This window comes from Zootermopsis nevadensis, unplaced genomic scaffold (assembly GCF_977971745.1).
Source record: "Zootermopsis nevadensis isolate Lab colony 2312 unplaced genomic scaffold, Znev_1.0 Znev_ptg000016l, whole genome shotgun sequence".
In the NCBI taxonomy this organism is placed as follows: Eukaryota; Metazoa; Arthropoda; class Insecta; order Blattodea; family Termopsidae; genus Zootermopsis; species Zootermopsis nevadensis.
This window is the reverse complement of record NW_028259148.1, coordinates 557,091-576,352: the sequence shown is the minus strand read 5'-3', so window position 1 is coordinate 576,352 and position 19,262 is coordinate 557,091. Positions and strand designations below refer to the sequence as shown.

General features: G+C 45.5%; 1 protein-coding gene across 2 annotated transcripts in view; it reads left to right on the top strand.

Annotated features, from left to right (window-relative positions):
• The window catches only part of ft (cadherin-related tumor suppressor fat), a 177,405-nt gene that overhangs the window by 115,409 nt on the left and 42,734 nt on the right, over positions 1-19,262 (top strand). For both annotated transcript variants that reach the window (XM_087349317.1, XM_087349316.1), the window contains 6 exons: positions 818-1,129; positions 8,595-8,828; positions 10,395-10,596; positions 12,771-12,955; positions 16,208-16,633; positions 16,735-17,266. In XM_087349317.1, the coding sequence (XP_087205443.1) occupies positions 914-1,129; positions 8,595-8,828; positions 10,395-10,596; positions 12,771-12,955; positions 16,208-16,633; positions 16,735-17,266 (1,795 nt within the window). In that variant the 5' untranslated portion in view covers positions 818-913. The remainder of the gene's footprint in view (positions 1-817; positions 1,130-8,594; positions 8,829-10,394; positions 10,597-12,770; positions 12,956-16,207; positions 16,634-16,734; positions 17,267-19,262) is intronic.

Genomic DNA, 19,262 nt, shown 5'->3' with positions numbered 1-19,262 from the left:
GTTCGATTTTTAAGTAAATGAACCACCGAGATGTCGTTATTCATTCATATATATGTGCATAATAACGCAAGACTACCGCATGTACGCAGAATCGTGGCTCGCGATTACGTAACGAGAATATTCCACATCATGTCAACGTCAGGCAGATGTCCGATTACGAGATGTAATTATATTACTAATGCGGCTGATCTACGTTGCTGGAATAAGATTGATTCTGAGCAAATAGTTTTGTGGAAAAATCCGCTCGCTTATGCGTTCCTTGTCCGCTTTGTGTTTACTAGTCAAAGACGTCGCTTAAATTGCAGTGTTATATAATATCATACGAGATCAAGATTTTTTAGTATCCTAACATATTCTTGGAGTGTCTGTGGAAATACTCGATATAGCATCGAGGAAGACGGGTCCTGTAGGACGCATGATAAATTCGTAAATGATTTTAGTCGTAAAACTTGAATTGAGAATGCCTTAGCAGAAAAAATTCATTGATGGTAGGATAATATTAAAATAGATGTTAGAATAAATATAGTGAGGCGGGACTGTACACTGTTATTTGCATTTTGGTTCTATAAATGGCAGGGAATTTGTTTGTTGGAAAGTCTGAAGGGAAGAGACGAGTCGAAAGATATCGGGGATAATATTAAAATAGATCTTAGGGAAACGTGGTTGTAGGATGCAGATTGCATTCCTCTGTGTTAGGACAGGCCCCTGTGGCGGGCTGTCGTCACTGAACCGTTGGAGTTGAGCGGCTGAACCACCGTCAGCTTCTCTTGTGCGTGCGTTTCGTTGGTACTAATCGAGACGTTCTCCTCTTCCGCAGGTGCGGATCGCCGTCCTCGACAGAAACGACAGTCCTCCGTCTTTCAGCGACACTCCGGTCGAGTTCTCTGTGTCGGAGGACCTGCCCACTGGACAGATGGTGGCCACACTTAGGGCCAGCGACCCTGACACCTTGGGACATCTGACGTACAGCTTGGTGCAGGGGGACGACGGTCACTTTCAGCTGGACACCGCGGACACCGGGGTGTTGCGCCTCAGGGAATCCCTGGACAGGGAGACGAGGGACACCTACAGGCTGCAGGTTCGAGCCTCTGACGGGGTACAGCACACTGATACTGTCGTCACCGTCAAGGTAAGATCAATGTCGAGAACAGCAAATCTTTCATCTATCGTATTTCATTACTGGGAGTCTTTACTATATGTGGGCACATTAAGTTGAAGGAAATTTTTTAGAAATTGTGTTTTGTCTAAAGTTTTACACCCCCAATGCGTTTTACTCTGGTACACTGCTCAAAAATACATGGGCCTAAAACAGGATATTTACAAGTGACATATTTATGGCTTTAGGTGTCTGCACCAGCTGCCAAAATTTTTATAATTTTTCCACATTTTCGTCTCTCTTAAATATCCGAGTTTGCATTTTATTAGGCCGTGCTGTTTCAGACTGTTTACAAATTACACTGCTCTATTAATTAGACGATGTTATTTATTTTAAATGTATCAGCTGTCTGACTGACATAATGTAAGGCGCGGTTGGATTCTGTATTCGAGGGTGAGGCTTGCGGATAAAACGTAAGTTGCGTCACCATAGCAACAAATGCTCACACGACAAAATCCGAACAAAATGTAGATGCCATTTGAAGACCGGCTCATTCTGTCTGTCTGTCTGTGTCTTCTTTTAATAAAAAAGATCGTCTTACGGACGGAAAAGTCTTTTTTGACCGTTTTATAATACGACCTTAGAAAATAAATTAAACTAAATTCAAAATAAGGAAAAACAATGGCCCCTATCCTTTTCAGTATGAGACAGACCCCAAACGAAGGAAACCAAAATCAGTCGGAATGCAGTTGAGGTAATTTGGTTCGGATTCCACAGCGACCAGGAGAAGAATTAAGCTGACTAGAGTCAGGCGCGGAATTGAGGACTTCTCCTTCCCAACGTCAGCTTTTCGTCTTCTGCGAAGTCAGGCACGTCAAAGCTTACGAACTACTAGTTTTTTGTACCCCGTCTTCCGTTCTAGACCCGAGACGCATTCTCATACCAGGAACATTAAAAATTCTTCCAATCCGATTGTCGTCTCTACTGTAGAGAAAAAAAGATCAGTTTCGAACAGTCGCATTGGTTTGTCGATCAGTATTGATCTGCGCGTGATTCATGCGTTTTATAAAATGTTCGACGAAACCGTGAAATGTCGATGTGTGACGATTGAGTCAGTTACTGATCGCCAAGTTCCTGGCAGAAACTGGCTTCATCGGTTCCTCAAACCAAATTATGTTATAATTTAATTAAATATATCCTTAACAATTTCCTTCCGCGCCTGCGTCTGCGGTTCGTGGTTTTACCATACGCGCCTATACGCCCCCGTGGCATGCCAATCAGACGCAGTTGGTTACCTGGGCCATTGAATTCCTTTCCTGGACACCCCTTTTGCAGACACGTCGAACTTTGTGCCTGGGCTAGAGTGAAAAGTAAGAAGACTCCAGAAATCTAACGCGAAAATCTTCCCTAACTGGGCCCAGTTGGAATTTGTAGGTTTTAATAGCCGATTCCACTTTGTTGAGATGTTTATGAGAGGATAGGAGGTTTTTATTCAGCATTCCCTTACTCCTGAGTCAGGTTTCGTGCACGTGTTAGAATATTTCAGCCCGAGAATCAGACGAACAAACAAACTGGTCTGTTTCTCATGTTTCTAACAAGCGCGTTCCATTGTATGACGTAGAAGTGCCATACTTTTGTTACAGATTTATCGCGGTCCATCGTGGAGTTTGTCGGATAGGAGAATACTGAGGGAGGGTATATACGTAGTCTGTCTCCTTGACTAAACCAAAGCGTGAGAGTCAGCACAGTGCCGATACTCGATGTGAACGATGTTATATCGATTGATACATCAGGGCTACGTGGAAGATCACATCAGTTTCCCTTCTCAAGTACGAGCTTTGAGCCCTGAAGTTTTACGAAACACAAATTATCATTATTACGCTACGTTCTTGTCTTAAACAAAAGGACAGGCAATTTGGGACACTCTGAGCGACTGTTAGCTTCTCTGGGCCTCTGTTCCATGGAGTTAGCATGTTACCCGTAAAATATGACGGGAATAAAACGTTCTTGTGTTGAACGTAAATATAATTTATTGCAGATCGCATTGAAAGCACAGAGATTTTTAAAATTCCTTTTTTTGTCGTAAATTAAGTGTTACGAAATCTTCACGACTACGATTTCTACCAAACGTAGACTCCGCCAGACCCCTCCATACGCGCCATTATTGCTGCCACAGTCTCCACTGTCAGAATTCTTTTTTTTTCTTCCGAATTTCAGGAAACGGCGAGATTGTTCAATCAATCTTGACGAGAAAATCTTAGGAGCAACCGGACAGAAAAATTATTTGCAGAATACAAAAAAAAATAGCTATATCTCTGTGTGACGTCAGATGGACGTTTCTCAGCTGTGCTAGGTATAATTCTAATGAAATGAGCGTTCCTAGCATTTTGAAACCAATGTCCAGCGACGTAGTTAAAATTTCAAAAACGAAAACAATCTTTCCCCACATCAGTGCTTGTATCGTCAGATCGCCAGATAAGACGCCCCTCAGACTTGTTCACAATTTGTAAGTAAAAGAGCGAAGGTAGTTAACAAAATTAATTTTCTTTTTGTGATTTCATTAATCGAATGAATAAAACAAAGTCCCCACACTAGCTAACGTCTTACAGAAATATTCTCCGAATGAAATATTTGTATTTTTATACGAGTTTATGTCTGTTGAAACCAAGGTGAGCGAACCTGTTTCTTGTACAAGTAGGTTTATATGGGCATTCGGCACAATTAGAAATATTTAATAGCTTACTGCTCGCTGGGATAGGACGGGAGAGGTAATTTTAGTCCGTGGTGGTTACCTTGAAACTCTGATATGTGATGTATATTAATTTTTTTAATGAGAGTAAACATTTCTCAGTGTAATACATATTTCGTTTAAAAATACGCACAGATTTGTCTCTGAATCTCATAGTAATACTTGCCTCTTTTCGTTGTCTAGACCAGTGGTATTCAACCTGGGGTACGCGTACCCCCGGGGGCACGCGAATACATCTTAGGGGGTACGTGAAATTTTAAAAAAAATATTTTATGATAAACACTGAATAATCAGTAATGTAAGTTATTTAATTTATTTTAGATGTAGATTATATACTATGTACAACTTGAATTATACACCAACAATTTTGGGGGTACAAAGTTGAAGAGAAATTACATCTGGGGGTACGCGAACAAAAAAGGTTGAATACCACTGGTCTATACCTTATTGTGGTGATGATATTAAAATCAGTCTTTTAGGGCGTATGTTTGCGGTTATGAAAAGGATTTTACGAAATCAAATAGAGTCCGGTGATGGGCTTTTGTAATCGCAGTTATGAACCTTTGGATTTCTGAATCGCGAATTCATTGATCGACCGAATAAATGGCTCCCCAAAAAATCTCTTAAGTTACGCACTTCTGCCTAGGAGATCAGTGATTCTAAACAAAGTGAGAGATGAGAAACGCGTACAGAATTTTAGTTGAAAAACTTTACGGAAAAAGTTACTTAGACGAACTAGAAGTAGACGGGAGGATAATATTAAAATATATCTTTCAGTAATGTGATGTGGAGATGCGGATTGGCTTCATGTGGCTCATATTAGCAACCAGAAGCGGAGTTTACGCATGCGTTATTGACTAGCTGAGTGACTGCTAGCTTGTCAAAGAGGACTGTGCTCCATGCTGGCAAATGCAATAGTTTCGTGCATTGAAGGATTGAATGTAAGACGGGCATATACTTCAGCGATTCGAAATGTAAAGTGTGTAAGGTCACACGGGTCAGAAACTTTAAAAGTCGAATTTATGTAGGAGGATTCTTCATTCTCTACGACATTTGAGGCTGGCGTGTAAACATTATTTTGCTAATACTTCTTTCGAATAACGAAGCAGGGGAGTTGCCCGTTTGTTTATCAAGGCCTTTCTTTGTTGCTTCCTTGATTAACGCTCATCACAACGACCAGTCGCGCGGAAAGACATTTTTGCATTTGTGGTTCTCAGCTTACAGGTTACATTCACGAATTGTTTTAAATTATTAAAATATTTTTGTTTATTTGTTGATAACTTTACTGCGTAAGAAATCGTACGGTCTGCATTAAAAGGTGCCGAGTGTCGGATTTGAGAACACGATTCTCATTTCTTGCACCGAGGGCGTGATAATGTGCCCGCCTTGTCGGGGTTATCCGTCATCTCATGGGTGAGGATGGAGAAGGATAAACACGAAGAAGACTCTTGCTTCGTTGCCACTTGGTACTTAAGGGATGTTTCTCGCTTGAAGTCGCACGAGATTAAACCCGGGTCTCCGCGCTGAGAAGCCGGTGTCTAGCCGCCTCAGGTATTGAAACACTAAGAAATAGTCATGAGAAATCGTGGTTCGACCCCACTGCTGACATGATCTTGATCTGTCTCCATCAGGAGCTGATAGCTTATTCAACTGATCAAGTCCCTGTCGTTGTACAACTGAAGATTAATCAGGGATTGCATAAGACGGTCACTGACCCCTGTTCTGGTTTCTGAGTGCTGTAACGCAGTTCGTGTCCTCAGAACTAACGTCTGTGAGATTCAGTCTGTTATCTATACCTAGATCTCCCCAAGTTGTGTCTTACATGAAGGATTCTGAATCAAAATTTTGTTAGCATTTTTACTCCTCGTGCGTGCTACGGGTCTCGTCGTGGTAACACACGCCCACACTTACGTTGTCGGGGTGTCCACATCCACCAGGAGGAGCTGGGCGGGATGAAAAATTTATGCAGAATTGTATTCGGAAAAGAGAACAGCTGGAAGGAGACCGCTTAGATGATCTAGGCATAGATGGGAGGAATTTTAAATGGACTTTAAATGCGGTGTGGAATGTGAGTTGAATTTAACTAGCCCAAGTTTGGACCAGAGACAGGATCTTACAAACACGGTAACGAAACATGGAGTTATATACATCGCGGGGTGTTATCGACCAGCTGAGCTACTGTCAGTTTTATTTTAAGGTCTCTATCCGAGGTTTGATCTCTGATCATTCTTGAGACTGATAGTTCGAGATACTCAACAAAACAGAACAACATGTAAAGTACATCTTAGAATTAAACATGGCTGTCTTCTGGGTAGTTGTGACGTGTGGTATAGTCTGGCAGAAGTTTACCAAAGTTTCAGAGTTGCGTGCTGCCTCCATCGTCAGATCTTACAAACGTTTCAGAGGTACTTGCCGCATTTATCATCGCCCTGACGATGGAAGCAACAAGGACCTCTGAAACGTCGGTAAACTTCCACCCGACTATACCACACGTCTCAACTACCCAGAAGACAGCCATCTTCTTACCGACTGATGTGAGAACCTGAAGGAAATCTCGTAAATGTTTTGTGATTTTAATTTTCTGTAATATTCGGGAAGGCAGAGGTCGGTCCTGGTTCGGGTTCCTGGAATAGGCGCATCGGAAAGTTACAAGGGCTGAAAGCAAGGTCGTCAGACGTTCAGTTTCGGTTCGGCGACGAGAAGGCAATAAAATCTCAAGAGGGTCGTTTTATGACCTGTTAGATTTCCGCGGAGTGTCACACTTATGTAGGGTAAGAGGTCTCCGGTCATACTTTATAGCCATGAGGCAGCTGGGCGCATTCCACTGTGAGAACAGAACACGAGGTGATGGTGCCATCATTGTGGCAGCCACGTCTAAGATTGTCAACTTTCGAATGATTTATGACGGACGGAATTCTGTTGCAGTATCCTGATAGAACCGCCAGGGTGGTCTAGCGGTCAGAACGCCGGCCTTGTAATCCTGGGGTCTCGGGTTCGATTCCCGGCGGTGCCCGAATTTATAACTTGTGTTGGGCAAGGCCGTGGTCTAGGCAACACGGAGGAGTTTTCCTCCGTGGCATCCCAACAATTACTCCATTCACACACAGAAGAAGGCAATGGCAAACCACTTCTGGATCATCTGCCAAGAACGTATATGAACAGGTCCCAGTCCGAGAAGAGAAAAGGATGGAAGGATCCTGTTCATATGGACCTGTCGTCAGACAGAACACTAAATAAAAAAGAATATCCTGATAGAAGCTAGGGGGAATTTGCTTACGGTGGAATTATATCAGCCTCCTCCCACGTAATCTCGTCTCCGCTTCCCTGCACTCAGTGTTAGTAGCAAGAAGTTGGCTGCCCTGCGTAAAATCGCGTTGTCCGAAATATCTGTTCATTTACCAGCGGTACAGATCTCAACTCTCTAACAACGAACTATCTCCATGAGAAGCTGGTAGTTGCTCAGCTAGTAAAGTAATTCGCTGCCAGTCGCATTTCTCACCGTCTCCATTTCATCTTCGTCGTCATGACAATTATCTGTTTCCTTTTGCTTCGTGACTTCGGATTAACTCTGACTCATCATTTTGTAATCATCTTCTGTGGGTTGGCCCACATTCCTCGATATATTTGCTTAAATCCGTGTTTTGTGCGTGCGTTTTCTAGACCTGTTTAAAAAGCTCGTTTCTTTAACATTGGTTTGTTTGTTTGTTTGTCATTTAGTCTCATTTCAGTCATCCGGATTTGTTGAGTGTCTCAACTGAAACTGTCAGCGTATCAAACAAATACAACCAAAGTTGATATAACTGACGCTAAGAAACCTTTCGATTTGAAAGAAGTGTTACAAATTAGATATTTTTGCCCAGATTATATTTTGATACCAGGAGTAGTGTTTATTATACTTAATCTCCACTTTATTATGAGCGTGGGGTCACAGCAGGAGCGTTAAATATCGCGGTCCGGATCGAACCCATGTACTGATGGGTCGTGAATCCTGCTAACCACCAATGCACACCATGCTGAATGGTTTGTACTGGACACGAAAATAGATCATGAGCGTTCATTTTTGCAGTCATGAAAATTCCACTGAATTACCGGAAACTCATCCGGAGTTCTTTCTCGTCCTTGTTTGTTGTAGGTCGGATCAGTGGTTAAGGCCAGAGCAGCTGCAATAGGGCGATTAGGGTAGAGAGACGCATGCCTAGGGTACTCAAAATCCCCTGGACACTCCTACGGATACACAGAAGTTATGTCGATCGGACATTGTCGCCATCTGGGACGTTGCCCCGTTTTCAAGGCGCTCTGATGATGGAGGCACTAAACACCCCCGAAACACCAGACTACACGGCGATAACCTGAGCTCACAGCTGTTTGTCTGTCACTCACAAAATCCGGTTTCCTTCGCCATACAAACTTTGATTGATCCGTACACCATCTTATTCACAAGATTTTCCTCATGCACACCATCAAAGAAGGTCACTTCGTCCGTGAAGTTTTGTCAAAAGTCTCGCCCTTGTCATTCTCCCAGGATTCACGAACGTAATATTTGGCGATTAATATGAATTATGAAGCTCATTATGAATTTTTCTGCAACCAGCTGATGCTTGTCCACTTTCAGGTCTTGTTATTTATTATATTTTCGTTACAGCTAATCTGCTAATGTCGTGACTTCTCTCAGTGTATGTCAGGTGGTCATCACCGGTGCCCTGGGGGGATGCTCTCTATAATAAGATATTGCCCCATTGGTGATTTCAGGTCACGGATACCAACGACAACCCCCCAGTCTTCGCTCTGGGAGCCTATTCATTCGACGTGGCGGAGAACACGGGGCGCGGAGCTCGCGTGGGGTCCGTCACTGCCCGCGACATGGACCAGGGTGTTAACGGTCAGGTCAGCTACAGCGTCATCTCAGACTGGGCAAACGACGTGTTCTCCTTGAACCCGCAGTCCGGCGTGTTCACCCTCACAGCCAGACTCGACTACGAGGAGGTAAGAGCAGTGATAAGTCAACACGTAGAAGGTCTTACCTCAAAGAAAACGCGGCTCCATTTAAAAAGATGGATTCGTTAATGTTTTTTAAGGAAGTAATCGCTGTTTGTTCTGAGAATGACACAAAACACAAAAATGCACGCGTTGAGTTAAATAAACAGTTAAAGAATTTTAAATAAGGTGGTACGTGTATTTGTCACCGGGCTTTAAAGGACAATGACCTATAGAAAGACGTGAATATCGAAAGAAAGTTCGGTCGACAGTGGCTCCACACTGACGAAGAACCTTCTTCTTAAACTGTGCACCAGATAGAAAGAAGACCTTCCGAGACTCATTCATCTCGTCAGATCCTACACAAAGTCTACAGAAGCTTTCATCTGGGAATGCCAACTCGGTTCAATATCGAAAGCTGTCAGTCGGTGAGGTTCATGTGGTCTGAGAAGCTGCAGTTTTCATGAACCCTGGCTACTTAGGGCAGGCGCACTTCTAGCTCAGACCTTGTCTCACTGGTTTCTGTTTCGGCAGGCCTGTCTGAAACGCAAAGTTGGCTACCCAATTCCATGGAAAATTTTAACCGGAATCAACTGAATGCGATTCAGGAATCGTAATCAGCGGATAATTTCCACTTTTAAGAAGCAAAACTCGTTTGCGTTTGGGGAAGAGAGGTGTACTCAGTCGATAATCGATGTGGGGAAATGTGACCGATAGATGGAGTTGTTTTCCGACGTATCTTTTGTGTCGTGCTGTTCGTAGATTATAAATATGTATCGAGTTTCCAGGTGGGTTGACTGATTGAAGTGCTACTGAGTGGATGTTTGAAGTTCTGGTCACCCCTTGCCAGTACGTAGCTTCTGGCTATCAATTGTATACAATTGAATTTTCCCTTTTGCACTGGTGTTGACACAATGGTATACAAGACAGCGGGGAGACAGCCAACTGCAAACCAGACTGAGGAGGAATACATTTTTCGGAAATGGAAACAAAACAGAGAAGAATAGCAAATCAAATTGACGAACGAGACGAAAGAAGTGAATGAGGAATAGACAAAGGGGGCAAGACTAAATTTCTAAGGGCGAATTTCGAAGTTTAATTTTCTCTTGAATCTTCCTTTATTCGTTTTGATCGGAACTCGGCTATAAGGTTTAAGGTCTCCGTTATTTTCCTTAACGTGAGATGAGCAGGGCATGCAAAATCGTGGTCTGAAAATTAAGGGAAAGAGACCACTTGGAAGACGTAGTCGTAGATGTGAGGATGGTAATTCCATCGTGTTCTCCAAAATGCGTGATACCAGTGACGTCAGATCTCTTTGGGGTCATTGTCCTTACGCTCGGGCGAGGTGTCTGGCTGCGAGATGGCGTATTACGGAAGATTCCCCCCCCAGGCGACTGCCTGGGGATCCCGCGTGCAGACTCACGTCTTCGTGGAAAATGAAATCTCATTGCTGCCCGATCTCAACCAAAATTAGGATATGTCAACAACTGCTGGTTAACTCTCCAATATCGCGCGGACGGACAAAGAAATGTTAATAGGCGTATTTTACACTGGCCCGAGTCTCGTCTGTTCCAGGTGCAGCATTACATCTTCGTGGTTCAGGCGCAGGATTCAGGTCGCCCAAGTCTCTCCTCCACCCTCACGGTATACTTCAACGTGGTGGATCTGAACGACAATGCCCCCCTGTTCGACCCCATGAGCTACAGCAACGAGGTCTTCGAGAATGTGACAGCTGGGACCAGCGTCGTCACGGTCAGCGCCACAGATCTGGACTCAGGTTAGTCGTCGCTGGATTCCGGCCCCAGGGCGGGACACTGAGGCAGATTTATCTCACAGTCTCTCAGTTTTTCCGCCTCAGTATCTTTTCCACTCATGTATCGTGGGGGTTGGACAAAGGGTTCTTTAGGGACCACAGAGACACTGTCTCGCCCCATCACAGTAAAAACATAGAAAGGCGAAGCGAAATTTATATCTGAGTTTCTTGTTAGGAGTTTTCTACTCCGTGCGATTCACTTCCCGTTATATTTTGTATTGTATCTCCTGTTTGGACCTCGCAGTTCATTCACGCCCTGCGTTCATCTCGTTTAACTATGACTGCCTAATCACAGCATCAAAGAAAATGGATTTGCAGACGAACCCACGAATTCTCGTGCCCTGTCCCACGGATCTTCACCCTTTAAAACTTAACTCCGTGGCCTGTTCACAGATGGACGTAGGATCTATTTCCACTGGGGTCACAAATACCTTCATTTTTTCCTTCCAGGGTTGACGCAGTCCTTTAACTGTTAATCAGCATCTGTTGTGCTGGATCATATTTTGACACAACTTCTTACTTACACGGGCCTGAATATTTTATATATTTTTCGTCGGACGCGACGTAAAACATTTGAACCCGTAATAGTTACGAGACAGTTATTTGGCAAATGGATGCAGATCCACCCCCACCCCCCCGCCCAAGCCCCTTTCGAACCCATTAACCTCCTTAATAGCGGTTATTTAAAGTGGTTTACACGTGCAACAGAAAGTTACGAAGACTCCTTGAAAAAGAGTCTGTTTCATAAGGGCGAAGTATTTGCCACAGTGTATGTGATTAGGCAGTCTGTGTTTCTCTCTCTCTGAGCGTCACTGCCTCCTGCCACGCTCTGTTGTTAAAACGTCTATTGAATTAAAATATCATTTGCTTCCCCTCGCCCCACCGACCTATGTCGATTCCCCCGAGGCCGCCAACCGTGGTTCGGATGTCACCAAAAAATACGGGGGGGCTAGAAATGTTGACCTGACCTCCAACAATGCCTTAAATTTTAGGCGTTTTTCCAGCAACATTGTTAACCGATGTCATTGTCAGGGCTGATTGTTGCAACCGCATTGTTGGATGGCATTGTTACGAAAACTCGTGTGGATTAAGGGTGTTCGTGGAGCAGGGTGGTACGGGGGATGTTTTGTGAGTTTTTATCGAAAGTTTTAAATCTCGGGGCGGTAACTCTACACCTCGGGGGGCGGAGGAACTCCCTGGCTTCACGGTTCAAAAACTATGCAACCCCCCACCCCCAACCCCTAATATCTCGGCGGTCCATCTAGAAACAGAGGGGCATTCCACCTTATGTTTTGTTCTTTTTTGTGTCTTCTCGAAGCTGCTCGTTTAATGATCTGACTCGATCTGTCCGTCCGTCTGTCTGTCGGTCGTTAGTGGACAGGAATTTGTGACGAAGGACGCGAGAGGAAAGGACTTGTTTATGGGAAGGGCGTCTGATCTGACCAACCTTGTTTACGTGAGCTTTGTGCTTCGAATGAGCTTTTATCTTCCGCGTTAGGGCAGAAAAAGTAACCAATGAACGATGAGCGAGTGTTCTCCTGCCTTTAAATGATTCCTTACTCGCCGAGGAAGAACGTAGACCTTCAGTATCGTCTGAGTAATTTCACGAAGCATCGCTCGCTGGTTTTCGTGCTCACAACAGCCCTAACAGATCGCTCTCCAGAGCTGGATTAATATTATTAGTCCGTTTTAATATTATCATACCGTATATTCACTTTCTCCATGGGACATTTAACAGCGCAAGTTACATTTTAAATACTTGTTTACGCTGCTTAAGGAACAAACAGCGTGATTAATGACACAGCAGAATGATCCTGAAAAGATTCGTGACCAAAATTTTGTATGCATTTCTAATCTGGCCACGTCAGGTTCCCCCCCCCCCCAAATTCTTTGCGCCCGATTTCCCTTGGATTGTAATATTTATCCAGTTAAATAAATCGGTTCTTGTTATGGAAATTAAATTTCGACGCCGTTAGCAGCTGGACTCGTGTCCTAGTTGTGTGAGGTTCGTTTTAATATTGTTTCAGCCGTCTTGAGCTGTGTGTAGTTCCATAACCAAAATTGCTCTATTTGCGTAATTTTCGGAGGCGCTGTCAGACTAGACGGCCCAGTGTGTATGGAGCTCTCTCTTATTGCAGGCGATAACGGAAGAATGGTTTACAGCATCGGTTCCAGTGGCAATGACGACTTCGCTGTTGCGCAAAATGGCACAGTTTACACCACGAGGCTTCTGGACAGGGAGGTGAGGTCGCTGTACAACCTGGTGGTGGTGGCGACAGACCAGGCCAAGGACCCCCAACAACGCCTGTCCTCGACGGTCCAGGTAGGAATGCCCGCAGACAACGAAGGTTTCTTAAGATTCAGCGCGTTTGTGATCGCGTATTATAATTTCGTTGGTGGTTGACATTAACGAATTCTTTGAATGAGTGTGCGTAGCTAAACATTTGTACGTGGTAAAATGTTTAGCACCAAATCCGTGTTACAGTCATCGTGTGGACACAACCAACACCGACGTCTTCAGACACGCATCGCCCTCTCGTGATCCTGGCCTCGTAATTTAATCGAAATCTGCTGTCTGGTTGGTTATTAACCTTCCGCGTGGCCGATTTCTCCGACGAAAAGGGTTATTTATTTAACGATTTCTACTTACGCGGTTCTCAAGGTCATGTGATTTCTGACGTGAGAAATGTAATAATAAGAATTTTACAATTATTTTTGTGTTTCGATTATGGACAATTTTAACTGCACAGGAATTTTTTGACCGGCTAAGCGACTGTTAGCTTCTCAAAGAAAGTGCTCTGCCTTTCGTTTGCGTTGCATTGAGCTCAGAGAACAGAAGACAGGCTCTAATAAATTTCCCATCGCGCTAACATCTATTTGTCTCATTCCACGAAACCTATTTTTAGTCTTCTCCTCCGGAGTTGTCCGGTGTCACCCCGGGTGTAGGAGCGCTCGTGTGTTTGTCTTCAGAGTAAACACAAGAGGACTAGAGAAGCCAGATACCGCGGCACGCCAGGGTTGTCCAACTTCCAGACACGTCTGTCAGCACGTAGTACAAGACAATCGCCTTTGGGGCGACTTCGTTGTCGTGGTTCCTCGTGAGGACGCCAATGCGTTTTACCTTTCAGCCCAGTCAGCGTCGGTGAGGGCGCAGACGGTCCTGAATGGGGTTCCGTGGTTTTACTCAGGTCACAAGACTAGACGCTGTTCCGAGGTAGATGGATCCAGTTCAACGTCGAGATCAGGACAGATGTCGCCCTGTAGTCTGCTAGAAATTGACCAACGTTTCAACCCTGATGATGGAGGCGGTAAACACCAGTATCGCAGGAGAAAGGCATTTTCATGTTCTTTGTGGAGTGTGGCCCCCATTCGCTGGACACCCTTGACATCGCCTGTGAAAAGAAAGTCTTCTTCTCCGTCTTCTTCCTCGCCCGCAGTCCAGGTGTTACGATGATGATGTATGGAGCGCGGAGTTTCTTGGAACTCGAAACGTGAATACGTGTCTCTTAAGAAATTAATTTATGAATGCAGCCCGTGGAAGTTCATTTGGACGTAACTGCCGCGTGCATTTAAGCAGTTTTTATTCTGCAGTTACTTCAATTCCACTGCATCGCGGGGCTTTCGTGTCGCCGTCCTGATGCCCTGTCATCTTCCACGCCTTCGGTATAAATTGTATTTTAAACGTTTCGCGTGTCGCGCGCCCCACGGGTTGCATATTTTTCTTCAGACTGCGCGTTTTACAAATGCGTCACACCCACCTCAGAAGTTCGTGCTGCAACCTCGTTGTCACTGACGCTTCCAGGAAATTGGACGCTCGTGTCGTCGCCTTAAATGGCCTTCACTCGCTTACGCACGTCACGCAAAGATCGCGTAGAAAGGAAACAAGAAATGTTCGCAGAACATGACAATTCTGACGTTCCAGCCACGATTTAACCTTTCACCTGAGTGAACGAAAAAGTGACATCGATGTTTTATGGGACCCCGGATGACTTTCTGGGTTATGACGTCACACAGGATTCCCCCCACAGGGGATTCCCCGCTCGACCTAGCCATTTTGCTTTTGCAGTGCGTGGCATTAATCGCTCCGCCCGATATATTGGTCGTGTTAGTGACTTCTTGGCTAATTTGTGTAGTTGATGAAGTGTCGAATAAACAGGCAGGGTAGGAAACGTACTTTTCGGGGGTCGCGGACCACGGTTTGCGCGTTGCCTCTCACTCACTCAACCTGGTCCTTCGCTCGGCAAACACGGAACCCCCCCCCTCCCCTGCCCCCGTGTAAACATCGTCTCTCCCTCCCCGGCAGCCAAAAACACAACAAGACGTAGGAATGTTGTTCACATACAGATGTACCACACATCGCCCGCCCGCCTCATCATGTTCGCCTTTTTCTTTCCTTTCGTCCTTTCTGGTTTTCATTATAATCCGCTTCTGACACTCCGCCCCATCGGTAACAGCTGCGTCGGAGCTTCTGGCCGCGGAGTCACGTCTCGGCTTGCCGTGACGAAATTAGATCAACGCGTCTGAAGGCAAGACGCCATCTGGTAGGAGGCAGAATAATATTAAAACGGATTTTAAAGAAATAATTATCGTAGTGCCTCGTGGACAAAGATTTCCGAGGAACATGCCGGGTGTTCCAACGTCAGCCTTACGCCGTATGGGTAGGCACACTGCCAGACTGTATCCAGTCTCAACCTCGCATCGCCCCTTTCCAGAGACGAGACTGAGGTTCTACTGATCACAAGGAAATGCTGTTTGCCGATGCCACGACACGGGTTTAAGTTTAAGTTCCGTGCCTGCTCTGCCTTAGGTATTTCCCTACTCAAATACAACCTCATTTCCATACGACGGCGCCATGTTGCAATGTCAGTGATACGAGGAACAGGGACTCCCCATTGCGAGGGTGACCTCAGGGCCTAAGCAACATTGACCTTCCGGAATATTCGTGTGTGCGCGTGTATCGTGTTATCTCTCTCTCTCTCTTCCGTACATATTCACGCGGAGAACGTTGCTGTCAAGTGGTTAGTATCCCTGATTATTACACAGAGGTCCCGAGCTCCAATCTTTGTTCGGAATCTGATTACATTGAGAGAGATTTTCGATTCTTCTCGTCCAGGCCGGTTATATTTAGGTCACGACCTTTTTTTTCCGACATCCCTTCCAGTTACTTATTCACCAACTGATCTGGCGTTCGAGGTATAAAATATGGAAATAATTAAGTAAAATAGTTCGTGCTGGTTCTGGAGCTCGCACCGCATTTTAGCCAATGGATGTCGCCGAGAGTTCGCAGTGTCAAAGTGACTACTCATCTCCGGAGCAAATGTTGAGAATGCTAGGACCGTCCGCCCTGTGCCTGCATTGAATCGCGTTTGGGTACCCCATGCAAACTATTTCCTTCGTTTCAAACGTCTCCTTGCTCAGGATCACGATGTCTGCCAAAGGCTATCGGTGTGACGTGCTTCACGAGTTATGGTTCATCCCTGACTGCGTCGTTTTGCAGTTTGATCGAGCGAAATTGTTATTTTTGTCAGTGATTTCAATGCACCCGTTCGTATCTCGACGCCGGTCTTGCCTGCAGGTGACGATAGTGCTCAAGGACGTGAACGACATGTCACCCGAGTTCATCACGCCGAACGAGACGTCCGTCCCGGAGAACCTCCCCGTCAACACGGTGGTGATGGCGGTGAAGGCCCTGGACAGGGACGAGGGCCGCAATAGCTACATCGAGTACGCCCTGAGCGCCACTGAGCCCGGCCTCGGCTCCATGTTCTCCCTGGGACCAGTGGACGGCTTGCTGAGAGTGTCCGGGCGTCTGGACAGGGAGGCCCGCGCAAACTACACCCTGGAGGTGACGGCCAGAGACAGGGGCGACCCACCGCGACTCACCAAACAGAGCATTCTGGTCAGGGTTCTGGACGAGAACGACAACAGTCCTGTGTTCGATCCCAAGCAGTACAGCGCGTCTGTGGCCGAGAACGCGAGCATTGGCGCCAGCGTTCTTCAGGTACGCGTTCACCCGCTCTGGGTGGCTCAGAGGGACAAAGCGTTTTAGGGATTTGGTAAGGGGTTCGGAAGGAGACTCAAACAGAAAACATTTCTGCACAGGTTTCGGCAACTGACGTCGACGAGGGTGCTAACGGCCGTGTTCGCTACGCCATTTCCTCGGGCGACGACAACAGAGACTTCAGCATCAGCGAGGACACGGGCGTGGTTCGTGTAGCCAAGAACCTCAACTACGAGCGGAAGAGTCGCTATGTCCTGACCGTTCGCGCCGAGGACTGCGCCGGAGGACTCCTCTTGCTCAACTCCGGGGAAGACTCCGGCGTCCGCTTCGACACGGCGTCCATCGTCATCACGGTCGCGGACATCAACGACAACCCGCCGACCTTCCTCGACTCGCCGTATTTGGCGTACGTCATGGAGAACGTCGTTCCCCCTCCAAACGGCTACGTGCTCACAGTGAGAGCTTATGACGCCGACACTCCACCGTTCAACGGACAAGTTAGGTACTTCATCAAGGAAGGCGACGCCGATTTGTTCAGAATCAACGCGTCCACAGGAGAGATCAGCCTTCTGAGAGCGCTCGATCGGGAGGTGCAGGCGGAATACGTCCTTACTCTCGTTGCCATGGATACTGGTAAGTACCTGAATCGCTTTTCTTACCGTTTGTCTCGACAGATGTCATCAGGCTGGAAGGCGGCGCACGCAGAATTCTTCCGGGCATTCCGTCAAGAATTGTCGTGTTCATATTTCGTACAGTCAGAGATTTTTTTTTTTTTTTTTTCCCCAGACTCTAACAGGCTTTAACTACTCGCAGACTCGTAAAACCTGTCATAAAACATGCGGATGAATGCAGACATTGCGTTCGACGCGCGTCCGTCCGTGATTGCGACTAGACCGACGCCTGTCAAGAGCGTCGTCCTAGTTACGATTCTAAAAAAAAGAAGGTTTTGATGGCGATGCTGTGCAGGAAGATGATTCGATTTTGCGCTTAGTGGAGAACGACAAGCGAATCAAGATATGCACACAAAATTGATCGGGAAATCTTTCTTTAAGTTCTGGTCCTTACGAATTCACGCAGGATGGGTGATAACACGTAGCTCCAGGGACAGAAGTGGCAGTACGTGCCCTGAGGCTTACGTAACTTCCCAGACGTACGTCGTAAGAAAATTAATTGACAAGTCACTCTGTTTATTAAATATATTTATAGCTTATCGAAAGACGCTGTCAGCATCTAGGATTATTATTATATATTATTTATTATTGAGTGTTCTGTCTTACGACAGGTCCATTGCTCTGCCCAAAAAAAGCTCTCCAGTTTTCCCTATTGTCGGCTTCTCGCTTTAATTCCTGGAACGTCATCTTCTTTCCTTGTTTAAGATCGTCCATCTAGGATTACAAATGAATAATGATTGGTTTGGGGTTTTGAAGGAATATTCGGATTTTCGAACCAAAATTTTTGTACGCATTTCATACTTCTTGATGTTGTCACCCTTTTGTGTGATTGCATTTATGGTAGCATTCGCGCAACAACGCTTCAAGTCCAGTTCCCCCCCCCCCCCCTCGCCGCTTATAACTTCCCGTCTGGTATTTGTAACTGCGTTCAAACTTCTGGTTCAAGAATCGAGGAGAACGTCGCTCGCTATTTTGAATAATAGTTGTGTTTCCTCGTGACCGTAAAGTTCTGGCCTCGCGGAGGCTCCGTACTTAGGCGTTGCCTCGCGTTGGCTTGTTGTTCCGTGGCGCACACAGAGACCCCAAGTGGTTAGTATTCGAACCACACGTTCGAAGAAGAACGGATTCTTCTCTCTTACGTGTTTGCCATCGGTTTATCGTACAGCGGTTAATAGACACGAGTTCTTGTGTCCTGAGATTACCACGCGGCCCGAATTACAAACAAAGAAAAGCAGTGTTTTCACCCAATTAGTTTGGTGCGTATCAACTACCAGCGCTGTTCCTTAGGATTCTTTTTTTTTTTTTTTTCAGACTTCTCACTTAATTACAACAGCTTAATCTGCGTAATTACGCACGAAAATGGATGGATTTTTTTTTTATCAGATGTGACGCAAATTTCAAGAAGAATAGTTTGTGGGTAAGGATTTTGAAGGAGGCGGAACTTGGTCGTATGTAGCGGATACTATACCGGAATTTGCTAGTGTAGACTAAAAAGCCTGACGGAAAACCTCAGTAATGTTAATCCAGATTTGATATCCGTAAGTAAATAGGTTTGCCCCTGCGCGAGTCTCAGCGGTCAGCTGAAAACTGTGCAGGACTAAATAAAGTTTCTTAAATTTACCTGATGGTTAATGATCAGAGAGAATCATGACTGAACTTCGTTCTTGCCTTTTATATGCATAGCAGAGCGTGCGACGAAAATGCTCATAAAATTTTTGCTCTGAAACTGAGTGGATAAACACCGTTAGGAGATTTGAGGAACGTTGTTGAAGACACCCCCTCACTGCGGGCCGAAGGGCAGGGTCCATATATATTTATGATTGTGCAATTATAAATAGGTCGAGAGTTGCTTTCAAGGTCGCCATTGATGAATCTGTGTTTGTCTGAACACGGGCCCCCCCGAAGAGACAAATGGTCGCAGCGTGATTCGAAAGCCAACAGCAGATATTGCGTGTACG